This window comes from Barbus barbus (genome assembly GCF_936440315.1).
Source record: "Barbus barbus genome assembly, chromosome: 2".
Taxonomy (NCBI): domain Eukaryota; kingdom Metazoa; phylum Chordata; class Actinopteri; order Cypriniformes; family Cyprinidae; genus Barbus; species Barbus barbus.
In genome coordinates, this window is record NC_136730.1 from 29,528,137 (window position 1) to 29,539,683 (window position 11,547).

An 11,547-nucleotide genomic window follows, 5' to 3' on the forward strand; every position below is an offset into this window, starting at 1 on the left:
AGTGTGAAAGAAAGACAGAAACCATGTGACATTCAATAATTTATAAAGACAAATAACACATCTGAGTACTGTATATTGTGATGTAAAAAAAGAACATTATATGAAAAAGATTGTCAGATTTCCAGTGTCAATACAATTATCAGATTAACTTGCATATATTAGTCCATCTGATTGAAAAGGTATTCATACTTATGTTGTCAAAGTTTTTCATTGAAGCAAGCTGAACATTCACACATATTAGCAATATTGAGCACAAGTAAGGCGACTCGGGTGAAAAAAGAATGTATAGTCTTGTTTATAGACTAAGCTTGTTATGTACTGCACCTTTCAGAAATTTAGAGCAGCTGACAACTTTCAGTCAAGACCAACATCTGCATTAAGGTGTGATCACATTTACTGTTGTTTGGCCAATTTTCTTGTGTAAAATCCAGTAACTGGGAGTGACTGTCATCCAAGTGACTGGGAGTTTCGTAAGAGGGCGAAAGATTTCCCCAGGCAGATTCATTACATCAACCAAAAGAGAGTTGCCTGGTTTTAAAGGAAATTCTTTGTGAGCTACACTTCATCGAAACTTCACTAATGTAACCGCACCTTAAGATTTTTAAGTTGTTAAGTAAACAATGCACAACATATAGTATAAATCACAGTAAACAGTGCTGCTCTATACTAATGCTTTAAATTGTCAGATCTTGTCAAATAAATGAAAATTAAGTACATATTTATGAAAAAAAAAAAAAAGCAAAAATGATTTTTCCATACTGTTGTGTTGAGTAGACAGAAAAGGCAGCAAAAATTAGCAGTTGAATGTAGTAACGTGAAAAGAATTTGTGAAATCTAACACCGCACAAGCAGCACCATTAAAATGATAGTTTTACACTCCTTAGCTTGGTTGACAGGACTTTCAATGAATTTCTGATGCTAATCACATGTAGGTTTGTCTATTGATTGCACGGATTAAAAGGTTTTTGAGAAACAACATTTGAGTATAAAACACTTCACAACAGACATACGACTTATGCAGCTTTGTAAAACCATCATTACTAAGCCTGGTGTACCTTGAAGAGTAAGAAAGTCCAGGTTTTGCCACATTTTCGTTTCAGCAAAGTGTCTATGAGAACTTAAGAATGCAGGAGCGATGTAGGAACTCAAAGTGAGGGTTCTGACCCCCGAGGTTGGACCCCTTCCCTCCTGAGGCTAGCGTCGAATCGTGGTATGACCTCGCAGCGCACCAACAGCACGTCGTCTTTCACAAACCCACGCTGCCGCAAAGCCTGTAGGTGAAGGAAGGTGACATAGCCGAAACCCTTGGGGTTGCGCAGAACAGTGGGCCTCTGGAAGGCCTGCAGGTCTGGCTTGGTCTCCATCACTTCCACGTGATGCTGCCCCTCGACCTGGTCCAACACTGCCAGCCTGATTGTGCCCTGCAAGGGCCAGGAGAGCTGGCTGTCAAACTCACCCTGCATAGTGTGCACGAAAAGTGAGATGTAGTTGGAACAGCGAGGGGTGCTGGGAGTTTGCAGATGCAGTCGTAGGCAGAGTTTGTACCCCGGCCGGCCAGTGTAGAAAGGCGGGCTATGGAGGACTATGGGTTGACCGGCTTCTTGGTTGCGCAGGTGAAGTGAGAAGTTCTCCAAGCGCCATACGTAGACGCCTTGATACTGCTGGGCTTCCAGCTCTCGGGTGGCCTCCTCCAGTGAGGTCAGCTTTCGGCGTAGCTCTGTGACCTGGTTTTTCTGTGTCTCATTGTGGATGCACAGCTCGCGGATCTGTTGATCTTGACGAACCAGCCGGCCCTCCAGCTCCAAGACCGTCTCACGCAGGTTCAACAGCTCCTGTCTACAATGGCAAGAATCTGGGGCTCGGGCAGAGGCCCCACGTTCATCTGACGGAGAGTGGGAGGCAACTAAAGACACTGGGCAGCTATTGAGAGTCTGGCTACGCAGAAACTCAGCCATGCAACGCATGTGCATCTGTGTAAATTCCTGCATGTGCTGGGCCAGTTCATTTCTGAACATCTGTAATATTTCCAAAGAAATAAAAAAGTTAGACATTTGTGTTAAATACAGCCATTCAGAGATTCAGTAAGAGGTTATAAAATATTTTTTAAACAAGTATCTTATATTCTAAAAGGCTGCTTTCATGTGATCGAAAATACAGTAAAAAAAAATAAATAAATACTATTACAATTTAAAATAACTTGTGTACTTTATCAGTGTTGAAAACAACTGCACTGCTTTAATATTTTGTGGGAGCTGATAATTTTTTTTTTTTTTTCAGGATTCTTTGATGAATACAAAGCTCAAAAGAACAGCATTTATTTGACATTTTTAAAATTTGCTTTTACTGTCACTTTTGATCAATTTAATGCATCCTTGCTGAAGTATTCATTCCTTACAAAATAAGTCTTACTATCCCCAGAATTCACTTTATTCAGAATGATAAAATGGAAAGCATATGTCTTTGGAGCGTTATATAACATGAATCTCATGGCCCACCTTTACATGACAACCAAAAGTGCTGAAAGTACAGGCTACAGGAGCTTTCAGACAGTCTGTGTCACAGTGCAATGCCAACTGAAATCAATAAGAACAGATTCATTCAGCTTCATAGTTTCACAATGAATAGTTTGAAGTAACAAACAGAATAAATTACTGTTATGCCTCAGGTAATGTGCATATTAGTGACAAATCATCTGACACACCTGATCCCGAATAAGCTCCATTTCGCAATATTCACACACCGTATTGGCGAAAGGACAAATCTGTTCATGAATCTACACAAAAGAAAACAAATGTTTCAGACACTAATGTTAGACAGCGTTACTGGTAGCTAAAACGATTAAAATGTTCTTTGTTGATTAAAATAAGGTTGAAAAAATAAAATAAAAAAAATCACTATAATAAAGCTAATACAGAAATAAAAAAAGCAAAATGCAAATGAAAAAAAAAAGAAAAATGAACTGAAAATATAAGAATAAATTAAATATTATTAAATGCTACAAAAGAATTTCAAAACCACATTAACCAAATCTAAATATGCTGTATGTGAAGAGGAAACAATGTTTTTCACCTGTTTGTTAGCATACACAAAGCCCCCTGCACAGGCAGGGCAGGTCATAAGCCGCTGTAAACACTGCTCGCTCTTGTGTTCATCCAGATGGCTCTTACGAACAGATTCCATACACTGAGAGCACTGCACTGTGGCAAACTTACACTGAGACAAGTGTTTCTGAGGAAGAGAGAATGGAACACAATTAAACAAGTTGCCACCATGAAAACTGTGATTTAGCAAGCCTGTTCACGACTCCACAGAAATGGCATTTATGAAAGGTCTTGCTCTCTGAGGAGCTGACGTAACAAGATTTTAAGTTGAAATATATCTTGGGTCCTATAAGTAAATTTTTTTTTAAACCATATTTAAGAACCTGGGGCCGCGTTTTAAAAAATATTCTTAAAGGGGTCATGAACTGCCCCTGCCTCTGTTTTTTATTTTATTTTGTACTGTTCTCTGAGGTCTTTTAATGTTAACCAGATTTTTACATCAAAAACCTATTTAGAAGCAATAAGATATTTTCTGTCCTGTTTTAACCCTTCTCATCAGAAAGCTCTGTTTGAATAGGCGTGACTCAGAAGTAAACGGCCACTGCTACGATAGGCTAACAGTTGTGTATGTTTGACAGCGTACATTCTTCACAGATGGACGGACACTGCTGTGGAGAAAAAAAAAAAAAAGCATAAATCTCAAACAATCTGTAAGAACAGGCAAAGCAATAGTGACGAGTCTCTGCTCTTTCTCCTTTTTGTTTTCTTTCCTGAGTGCAGCTGCTAATTGGATGGGGGCGGAGACTATTAAAAACACCTGAGGCCTCTGCCTATTTAAGAGCTGCTGGTGGCACTTCAATGGCGGCTTGTCCTGGGAACTCTGTTTTTGTGTTTGCTTTTGGTCTTGTTTTTCCTTATTCTCTTTTGTTTAGGATGGTGAGTGATTGCTTGTTTAGTTACCATAGAGTACATAGAAAGCATAGGTGAGCTGACCCGGAAGACTTTTCCTGCGTTTTGATTTCTTCTTCGGGAGATAGGAAGTTTTCTTTACTCTTAAGTTGCGGTGTAAATTAGTTAACTCACCAGTCCTTATTTATGATTTGTTTGTTTAAATACATTTCTTGTTTTCTCTTTTTTTTTGGTTATTTTACTCATACAATAAAAAGTTAACTCTGTGCCCTGACCACTGTGGTATTTGTTGCCTTTAGAACGGCTTTCTTATGTTGGTCCCTAAACAGGTCGCCTTGTTTGTAAACAAATCCGTAGTAAAATGAAGTGAACAAAGGACAGAGTTCTTATGGCGCTTTTCCACTGCGTGGTACGACTCGGCTTGACACTGTTCAGAACGGCACGACACGGCTCAGTTTGGCTCGTTTGTGTTTCCACTGCAGTTTAGTATCGCTTTAGAGTGGGTGGGATTATTCACGTGTCATTATAGTTGCGCCGCCTCTACTGCCGTGACTCCTGAACAACTTTTTATTCTGCGTCGCTCCATTACGCTCTCGCTGGATCCACTCCTCGGCTATCAACATCTGTACTTCCTCAACAGACAACGAAACAGCCATTTTTTGGTTGTTTAAAAAAGGTGGGCCCATTCAAAACAGTTGCGTTCGATCCCTCGCTGGCTGTGCTGATTTGAATCTAGCGGGTCTGTTGTGTCTCGTCGTGACGCAAGTTCAATGACGCAGGTAGAGACGATTTTCTCCGGCCAATCAGTGACCAGCACAGTTTACACGTCATGTTTTGGTAACGGTAAGGCTCGATTGGAACCTCGGCCGAGGTGGTACTAAAAAAAGTACCAGGTACTGTTCCCAGTGGAAAACCCGCCAAAAGTGAGCCGTACTGAACCGTGCTGTGCTGTACTATGCAGTGGAAAAGTGCCATTACTGACACGGTCTGGATTAAAAATAATGTTGGGATGAGAAGGAAGGGAACACAAACACTTTTTCCACAACTTAGCACTGCACAGTGTCTTTTTATTTTCAGAGCACATTTATTGTTTGGTTTTTGCATAGACCTGTGCGTTCGCCTCTCTAGTAAACACTATATGAGCGAATTGGTGGGCAGGGCTAATCAGGCAGGCGTTGATCTAAAGCTGAAGAGGTGGTGCTTATCCACACTATTATATCATAGAGAACATTCCAAAAACTGTCATTTTGGCAGACTGACTTCAATATAAGCTGGTTTTAGACTAACGACAAAGTTTTGAGATATGAAACTTACAGGATGTTTTTAGAGTACAGTGACCTCTTATACGTCAAAAGATCAAGGGAATTTTGGTTTCTCAGTTCATGACCCCTTTAAAAAAATAAGTTAAGATAATTGGTTTAAAAAAGGCATTATTAGATTGTATGACAGTTCTTATTGAAGATTTGATGATCAATAAAATAAAAAAAGGCATTTTTTGTGCTGCCACCATAATAAGAAGCATGCATGCTTATCCTGATCGATGTTTTTTTTTTTTTTTGCAAGTAAAATATTAAATACTTTTACCGTACCAAACCTTCAAATTTACCTCCAGTTGGCGCAATTCCATTTTATAACTGCATCCTACATTAGGACATCGGACAGTAAGTGAGAGGATCTCTCGTTTGGCAAAGTTATCAGGGAAGAGCTGTTCCTCAAGCAGCACCTCATTGTCAACTGGACATTTCTGCCCTGTGTCCCTGCCAGGAAATAGGAAGTTATATTTGACATTTTTAACCCCGTAAAGCCTGACATACAGTAATAGTCAAAAGTCAAGAAATAACAGCTTGATTCTTTTTTTTAACCCTTGTGCATCAATAAAAAAAAAGTTACACTTAGGTCCATAGTGGACAAAAATGTCAATGTCAAAAAAAAAAAAAAAAGTGTCAAAAATTGGAAGCTTGGGAGCACAGGCTTAAGTTTGGTCTCATTTTAAAGAAGACCCATGACAGATTATTGTTGAAGTAAAAAAAGTTATACAGGTTTAAGTTTATGAAAATGATTTATGAACAATATTTTGTTTTATGAATATTTTATATATATGAAACATGTTGAACTCTAAACCTGCTAGAAAATCAAAGCCATAAATCTAAACAAGCGGTGTTCCAAATTTGAGGTTGATAGCTCAAAAAATGAGCTTTCAGTAAAATTTTGTTTGCGCACATTACCAACTTTTCCCCATTAGATGCCAGCAAAACTCTGCTGGTGCACACAGTGCTTGGATTTGTGATTTGCAGTAGAGTTTCTCCCTCTCAATTTTTACAAGAACACACATACACAATTTTTTATGACACACATACAAACCATACTCTTACCCCTTTTCCACCAAGGCAGTTCCAGTGCTGGTTCGGAGCCAGAGCCTAGTTTCAACCCGGTTCTTTGTTTTTTGACATCCAAAGCACCAGCTCCGAACCAGAAAAAGCGGTTCGTAAGTAGCACCACGACATTGCTGGGCTAGAAGAAAGAACTGCTTGCGTCAGGAGTTGGGAGCGGGGTTACCGTGACCAACAAGACGAACAGAAACTTGGACAGCCATATTTGAAATAGCAGCTAAACGCTAACACGTTTGATTCGCCGTGTTTGGATTCCGATGTAGGTTCGCAAAGCCATAAACATCAATAGCAATGCAACATCCCCCATTGCTGATAGTTTGTTTAGGCTTGTTTGGGATAGATCGGCGCTGTGCGGACCGTTCGGTGCAGGCATATCGGGGTGCTGCGGGAGCGACTGGAAAGCAGACGGCTTTTGGATCGCCCTCGCTTTAGTGTGTTGTGTGCCAATCGATCGATCTGCGTGGCGCTGATGCTTTGTACAGATGCCTGTTGTGCCGCGCTAGTGATCCGAAACATGAAACGTATTCAGTGACGTAAGACCTCGCTCTGTATTGGCTCTCTAGCTTGTGGAAAAGCAACCGGTTCTTAAAGGGTTCGCCAGTCAACCAACTAAGAACCGGCTATAGCACTGGCTCTGAACTAGCACCTGGAACTGCTTTGGTGGAAAAAGGGGTATCTGACATCTATACCAACACACCCACACAATTATAGCTGCATTATTTATCCAATTGGCTCTATAATACGCAGAAGCAGAAAACAGGAATAAAGCAAGTATTTGCTTTATAGACCCTTTATAGACCAGACCTGAAAAAAATGGCACCATGTGGTAAAAAAAAAAATAAGTTTGAAGCGTTGCCAACAGAATGAAAGCCTATTAACAAAAATTGCATCATTTTACAGTTAAACGGCACTGCGATTAAAAATAGCAGTTTTAATGGGTTTCAATGGGGACATTTGTCCAAAAGGTCCTGAGTGTAACAATTGTGTGTACCTAGTGTAAAATAGATTTATTAAAGGAAATGAAGGTTGAATATTAAAATTCCAATAAAAATACACACCTGAGCCAAAATTTATGCAGTTAGCATTAACAGGCAAAATTATAAAAAAAAAAAAAAAACTCAACTAAAATGGACAAAAATGTCTATAAGGCTGCACAAGGGTTAAACAAAAGGAGCAATTTATTGAACCTTTAGACAAAATATACAAAAAAAATATATATAAAACTTGCATGTGTTTTTGTTGAGTATCATATTTGATAAATCGGGCTTTTGTAGCTCTTATAGTATTATATAGGTCAATATGGAGCTCATATCTGAGGAAAAAAATAACAGTTTAAGCAATTTTACCTTAATTTGGTGCAGTTTGGTATGTAAATGGCCAAATATCAAATATAGATCATATTTAAATGCTTAGTTTTATGATCAAATCTTTGTAATTTTTTTTTTCAAATGTAAAAACAAATAAAAATGTAAATACAAATAAACGTAGAAATAAATGTTGTGCTGGGCAACGATTATTCATGATTAATCGTATCCAAAATAAACGTTTTTGTTTACATATGCGTGTACTGTATATATTACACACACACATATACATACATATACATACATATATATATATATATATATATATAAAAAGACACATACAGTATATATTTTGAAAATATTTGCATGTATTTACATGTTTATATTCATATAATTTATATGTAAATACTAAGTATATTTATTATATAAACATAAAATTTTTCTCAAATATATACATGCATGTGTGAGTATTTATATATGCATAATAAAAGTACACACATATATATTATATAAACAAAAACTTTTATTTTGGATGCACTTAATTGTCCAGCACTAAATAAATTGTATAAATAAATGAATAAAAAGCCTGATTTTTATTTGAACATGATTTTTCTAAAAAATGATGGAAGGATAATCAAGTAAACTTAAGTTTCTTCAGTCCACGAAGTGTTCATTTTGAAATATTACTAATAACAAGTTATTCTTACTTTATTTTGTATATTAGTAAAGGTTTCAAACCAAAAGACACGTGTACCACAACCTGAAGACATTTATACTAAAAGGCCTTTTACTGACGTGTAAACTATAAATAAAATGACAGAAGGAATTTAAGACTGTATACAGACAAGTTTCGATTACGTTGACAATTTAGCCTTAAGGTCTCTGCACACTGAGTCCCAAATTTTCGCATGCGTTTTTTCGCATTCTTAAAAATTCGTCACGCACAGAGACCTTGCACACCGAGTCCGATGCGTTTTAATTAATCCGTTGCGAAAAAATTCACAAAACTATACAAAATGTCTTCAAGCAGTGGGGATGATTTTGTTGTCCACTCTTTTTTTAGAAAAAGAAAAAGGGAATATTGGGTCCATCCAATCCTTAGATTGCGCAGAGAGGAAGGAGAGTTCCACCTCCTTATCAAAGAGCTGCGGGATTATCCCAAGAGATTCAAAGTTTATTTCAGGATGTCAGTGCCTCAGTTTGATACTTTGCTAGCGATACTGAATCCACATATTAAAAAGACCACCAATTTCCGTGAACCAATTTATCCTGAACAGAGACTGTCTGAGGTATGGATACACCCACAGACACACACCGAACTGCGGCATCGGAAAGGTGCGCACCAGGCATAAAAAAATAGGCTACAGCATTTCTTTATATTCTGTATCTTTGTATTCCGCAATTTGTTTGTCAAAGTGCTCTGTGCTGCAAGACGAAGTGTATTAATTTGTCTGACACCATTTTGGATTTTGGCTTTCGCTTGTACGGTGGCTCTGAATTGTCGAAACACCTTCTCAAAGCATCTCAAAATGCTTTATACGGATGCCAAAAACGCAAAAAAAATCGAACCCGATCCGAATTTTTTTTTTGATGGACGAAAATTTCGGAGGCAGTGTGCAAACGTGATTGACAAAACGTGAGGTCCTATTTATTTTTCAACGTGCGAAAATTTCGGACAAAAAATTCAGACTCAGTGTGCAATGGCCTTAGTGTATGTTTCGAATTTGGCACAGAAGGGTTAAGCACAGGGTGAATTTTAAAAGTGACACTTAAAGTTACCTGATGGACTTCCTGATGCATGAGTTGCAGAATCGATGTCCACATGGTGTTTGTACTGCCGAGCGAAGACCCATCAGACAGATAGGGCACTCATACTTGCTCTCTAGCGGAGGGTCAAACTCCACGTCATAGCCTTGCTGGTCTGGAGGGATACTAGCAGAGACACTGATGGTGGAGGGATTCTCTGTCGGGCTCAGATAGGACTCCCTTTCTTTCTCCATGGCCGCTGCACAACCCGAGAGGTCGCTTTCACAGTAGACATCATCAAGGCTTAGCTTCTCCATGTCACTGCAAGCCATCTGTAATCACATCAAGAGAGAGTATTATGTTGACGAGTTAAAATAACAAACACCCATAACGTTACATCAAATATAACAGCAACAAACAAATCAAACCCCCCTCCGAAACTGACCTCTGGGTTTTACTGATATCCAAGTATCATTTAAAAGCCTTAAATGCACAGTGGATGTGGTAAGAGATTATTATATGTTAGGGTGGTTTCCTCCATACTAATTCAAAGTACAAAGGCATAGGATGAGAAACTACAGGCCTGATGATGGGTTCATTTATAAACTGCTGGGCGTGGCTGAAACCTCTCTCGCTTAACTACTGGAAAGTTACTTTTTGTAGCCCAAAATACCCACATTACACAGCGTAAACGAAAATATATACATTTCAAAAGGTTAGACTTATCTCAAATGTAAATATTGAACTAAACTCAAGGTTAAAGTGAGTTAAAAGCGAAATCAGCCAAACAGTCACAACCGACGTCGCCTATGGAAACGCACTTTTAAATCTGACATTATTCTTCTAAGACGGCAAACATAACATATGACTCGATTACAGATGAACATTATTTGTAATAGGTTTAATTTGGATACCTTGCCTCGGTCCGGCCTCGCGGTCTACTTCTAGCTTCCTGTATCCAAACATCAGCGCATTAGCTCTATGTCCAGACCAGCTCTCACAGCCCAAGCCTCGCGAGATTCTCCGTGATCTCGATGATTCTGGCTCGATCAGATTGTACTGAACTGAATATTATGATCCACAAGATGACGCAGTTGCCTCTGATTTTAAGGGAGCAAGCAAAGCGATGTCACGTGATAGAAAACTAGGAAATTAGTTACACTGTTACAAAGTAATGACCAAAAGTACAGATATCTTACCAGAAAATTACTTTGGTAAAGTTGAAGTCACCGTTTAGAAGGATAAGTATGAAAAGTATTTTTTTAACATATTAAACGTACGTAAGTATTGAAAGTAAAAGTACAAGCAAATGCAAAATGTATAAATGTTCATACACAGCTTGAGTAGCAAGACTGTGTTCAGTTTTAACTTTTTCTTCCATTTTGTATCTTTGGGTAAGAATAAGAAGCACTTCATCCGGTACTTTCTTTCATTCCAACATAAGAAAACATTTCTGCAATCTGCATCTGAAGTGGCATTTAATGTAATGGCAAGCATTGTCTGGCCAACCACATGTTAGTGTCTTCTTGATAAAGTAACCTCAAATTTGAATATGCTTGAATTATCATCATAAAACATATTGCAAACCATAACAACTTACCAAACATAGTTCAAAGTCAATCAGTCTACTCTTTGAAATAAATAAATAACCATGACATATAACACATAACATCATGATGCTGGTCATAAGTGTTATAATAAACCAAGGGGGTGTTTTGGTTAGTAACATATGTGGCAGAACTTTTTTGGGCATGAATAGCCTATATCAGTGATTCCCAAACCTGTCCGGAGGAACCCCTGCCCTGCACCTTTTGTATGTCTCCCTTATCTAACACACCTGATTCCACTCATCAGCTCGTTAATAGAGAATGCAAGAACTAAATTGGGTGTGTCTGATTAGGGAGACATACAAAATGTGCAGGGTAGGGCGTCCTCCAGGACAGGTTTGGGAACCACTGACCTATATTCTTAATTTAAAGAAAATGCCATTTAAACTCTTAAAATATCAAAAAAATTGAAATATTCATAAATTAATATAGATAATGTGGACTAACGTTTTTTATTCATTATTTTGAACTCAAGACCCACTCACTTAAAAAATGTACACTGCATAATGTGCAATATAAGGGACATTAAGGCAGTTTCAAGGAAACTGAA

General features: G+C 38.2%; 1 protein-coding gene across 1 annotated transcript; it reads right to left on the reverse strand.

The window, feature by feature from the left end:
- Positions 1-27: 27 nt before the first annotated feature.
- Positions 28-10,417, reverse strand: LOC306884375 (TNF receptor-associated factor 6). The gene is made up of 7 exons (XM_079440174.1): positions 10,305-10,417; positions 9,424-9,722; positions 5,557-5,707; positions 3,070-3,228; positions 2,702-2,773; positions 2,496-2,573; positions 28-2,015 (listed from the first exon to the last, which is right to left on the reverse strand). The coding sequence occupies exons 2-7, from the start codon at positions 9,720-9,722 to the stop codon at positions 1,146-1,148; spliced, it is 1,629 nt and encodes a 542-aa protein (XP_079296300.1). The 5' UTR covers positions 10,305-10,417; the 3' UTR covers positions 28-1,145.
- Positions 10,418-11,547: the final 1,130 nt, after the last annotated feature.

What these genes read in the sequence shown, in the direction of transcription:
- LOC306884375 (XM_079440174.1), bottom strand. Translation starts at nt 9,722, where the DNA reads ATGGCTTGCAGTGACATGGAGAAGCTAAGCCTTGATGATGTCTACTGT. An exon ending in TGGAATTGCGCCAACTGGAG is followed by an intron (nt 3,229 to 5,556) that starts GTAAATTTGAAG and finishes TCTCTTCCTCAG; the next exon opens with AAACACTTGTCTCAGTGTAA. An exon ending in TTGTGTATGCTAACAAACAG is followed by an intron (nt 2,774 to 3,069) that starts GTGAAAAACATT and finishes TCTTTTGTGTAG; the next exon opens with ATTCATGAACAGATTTGTCC.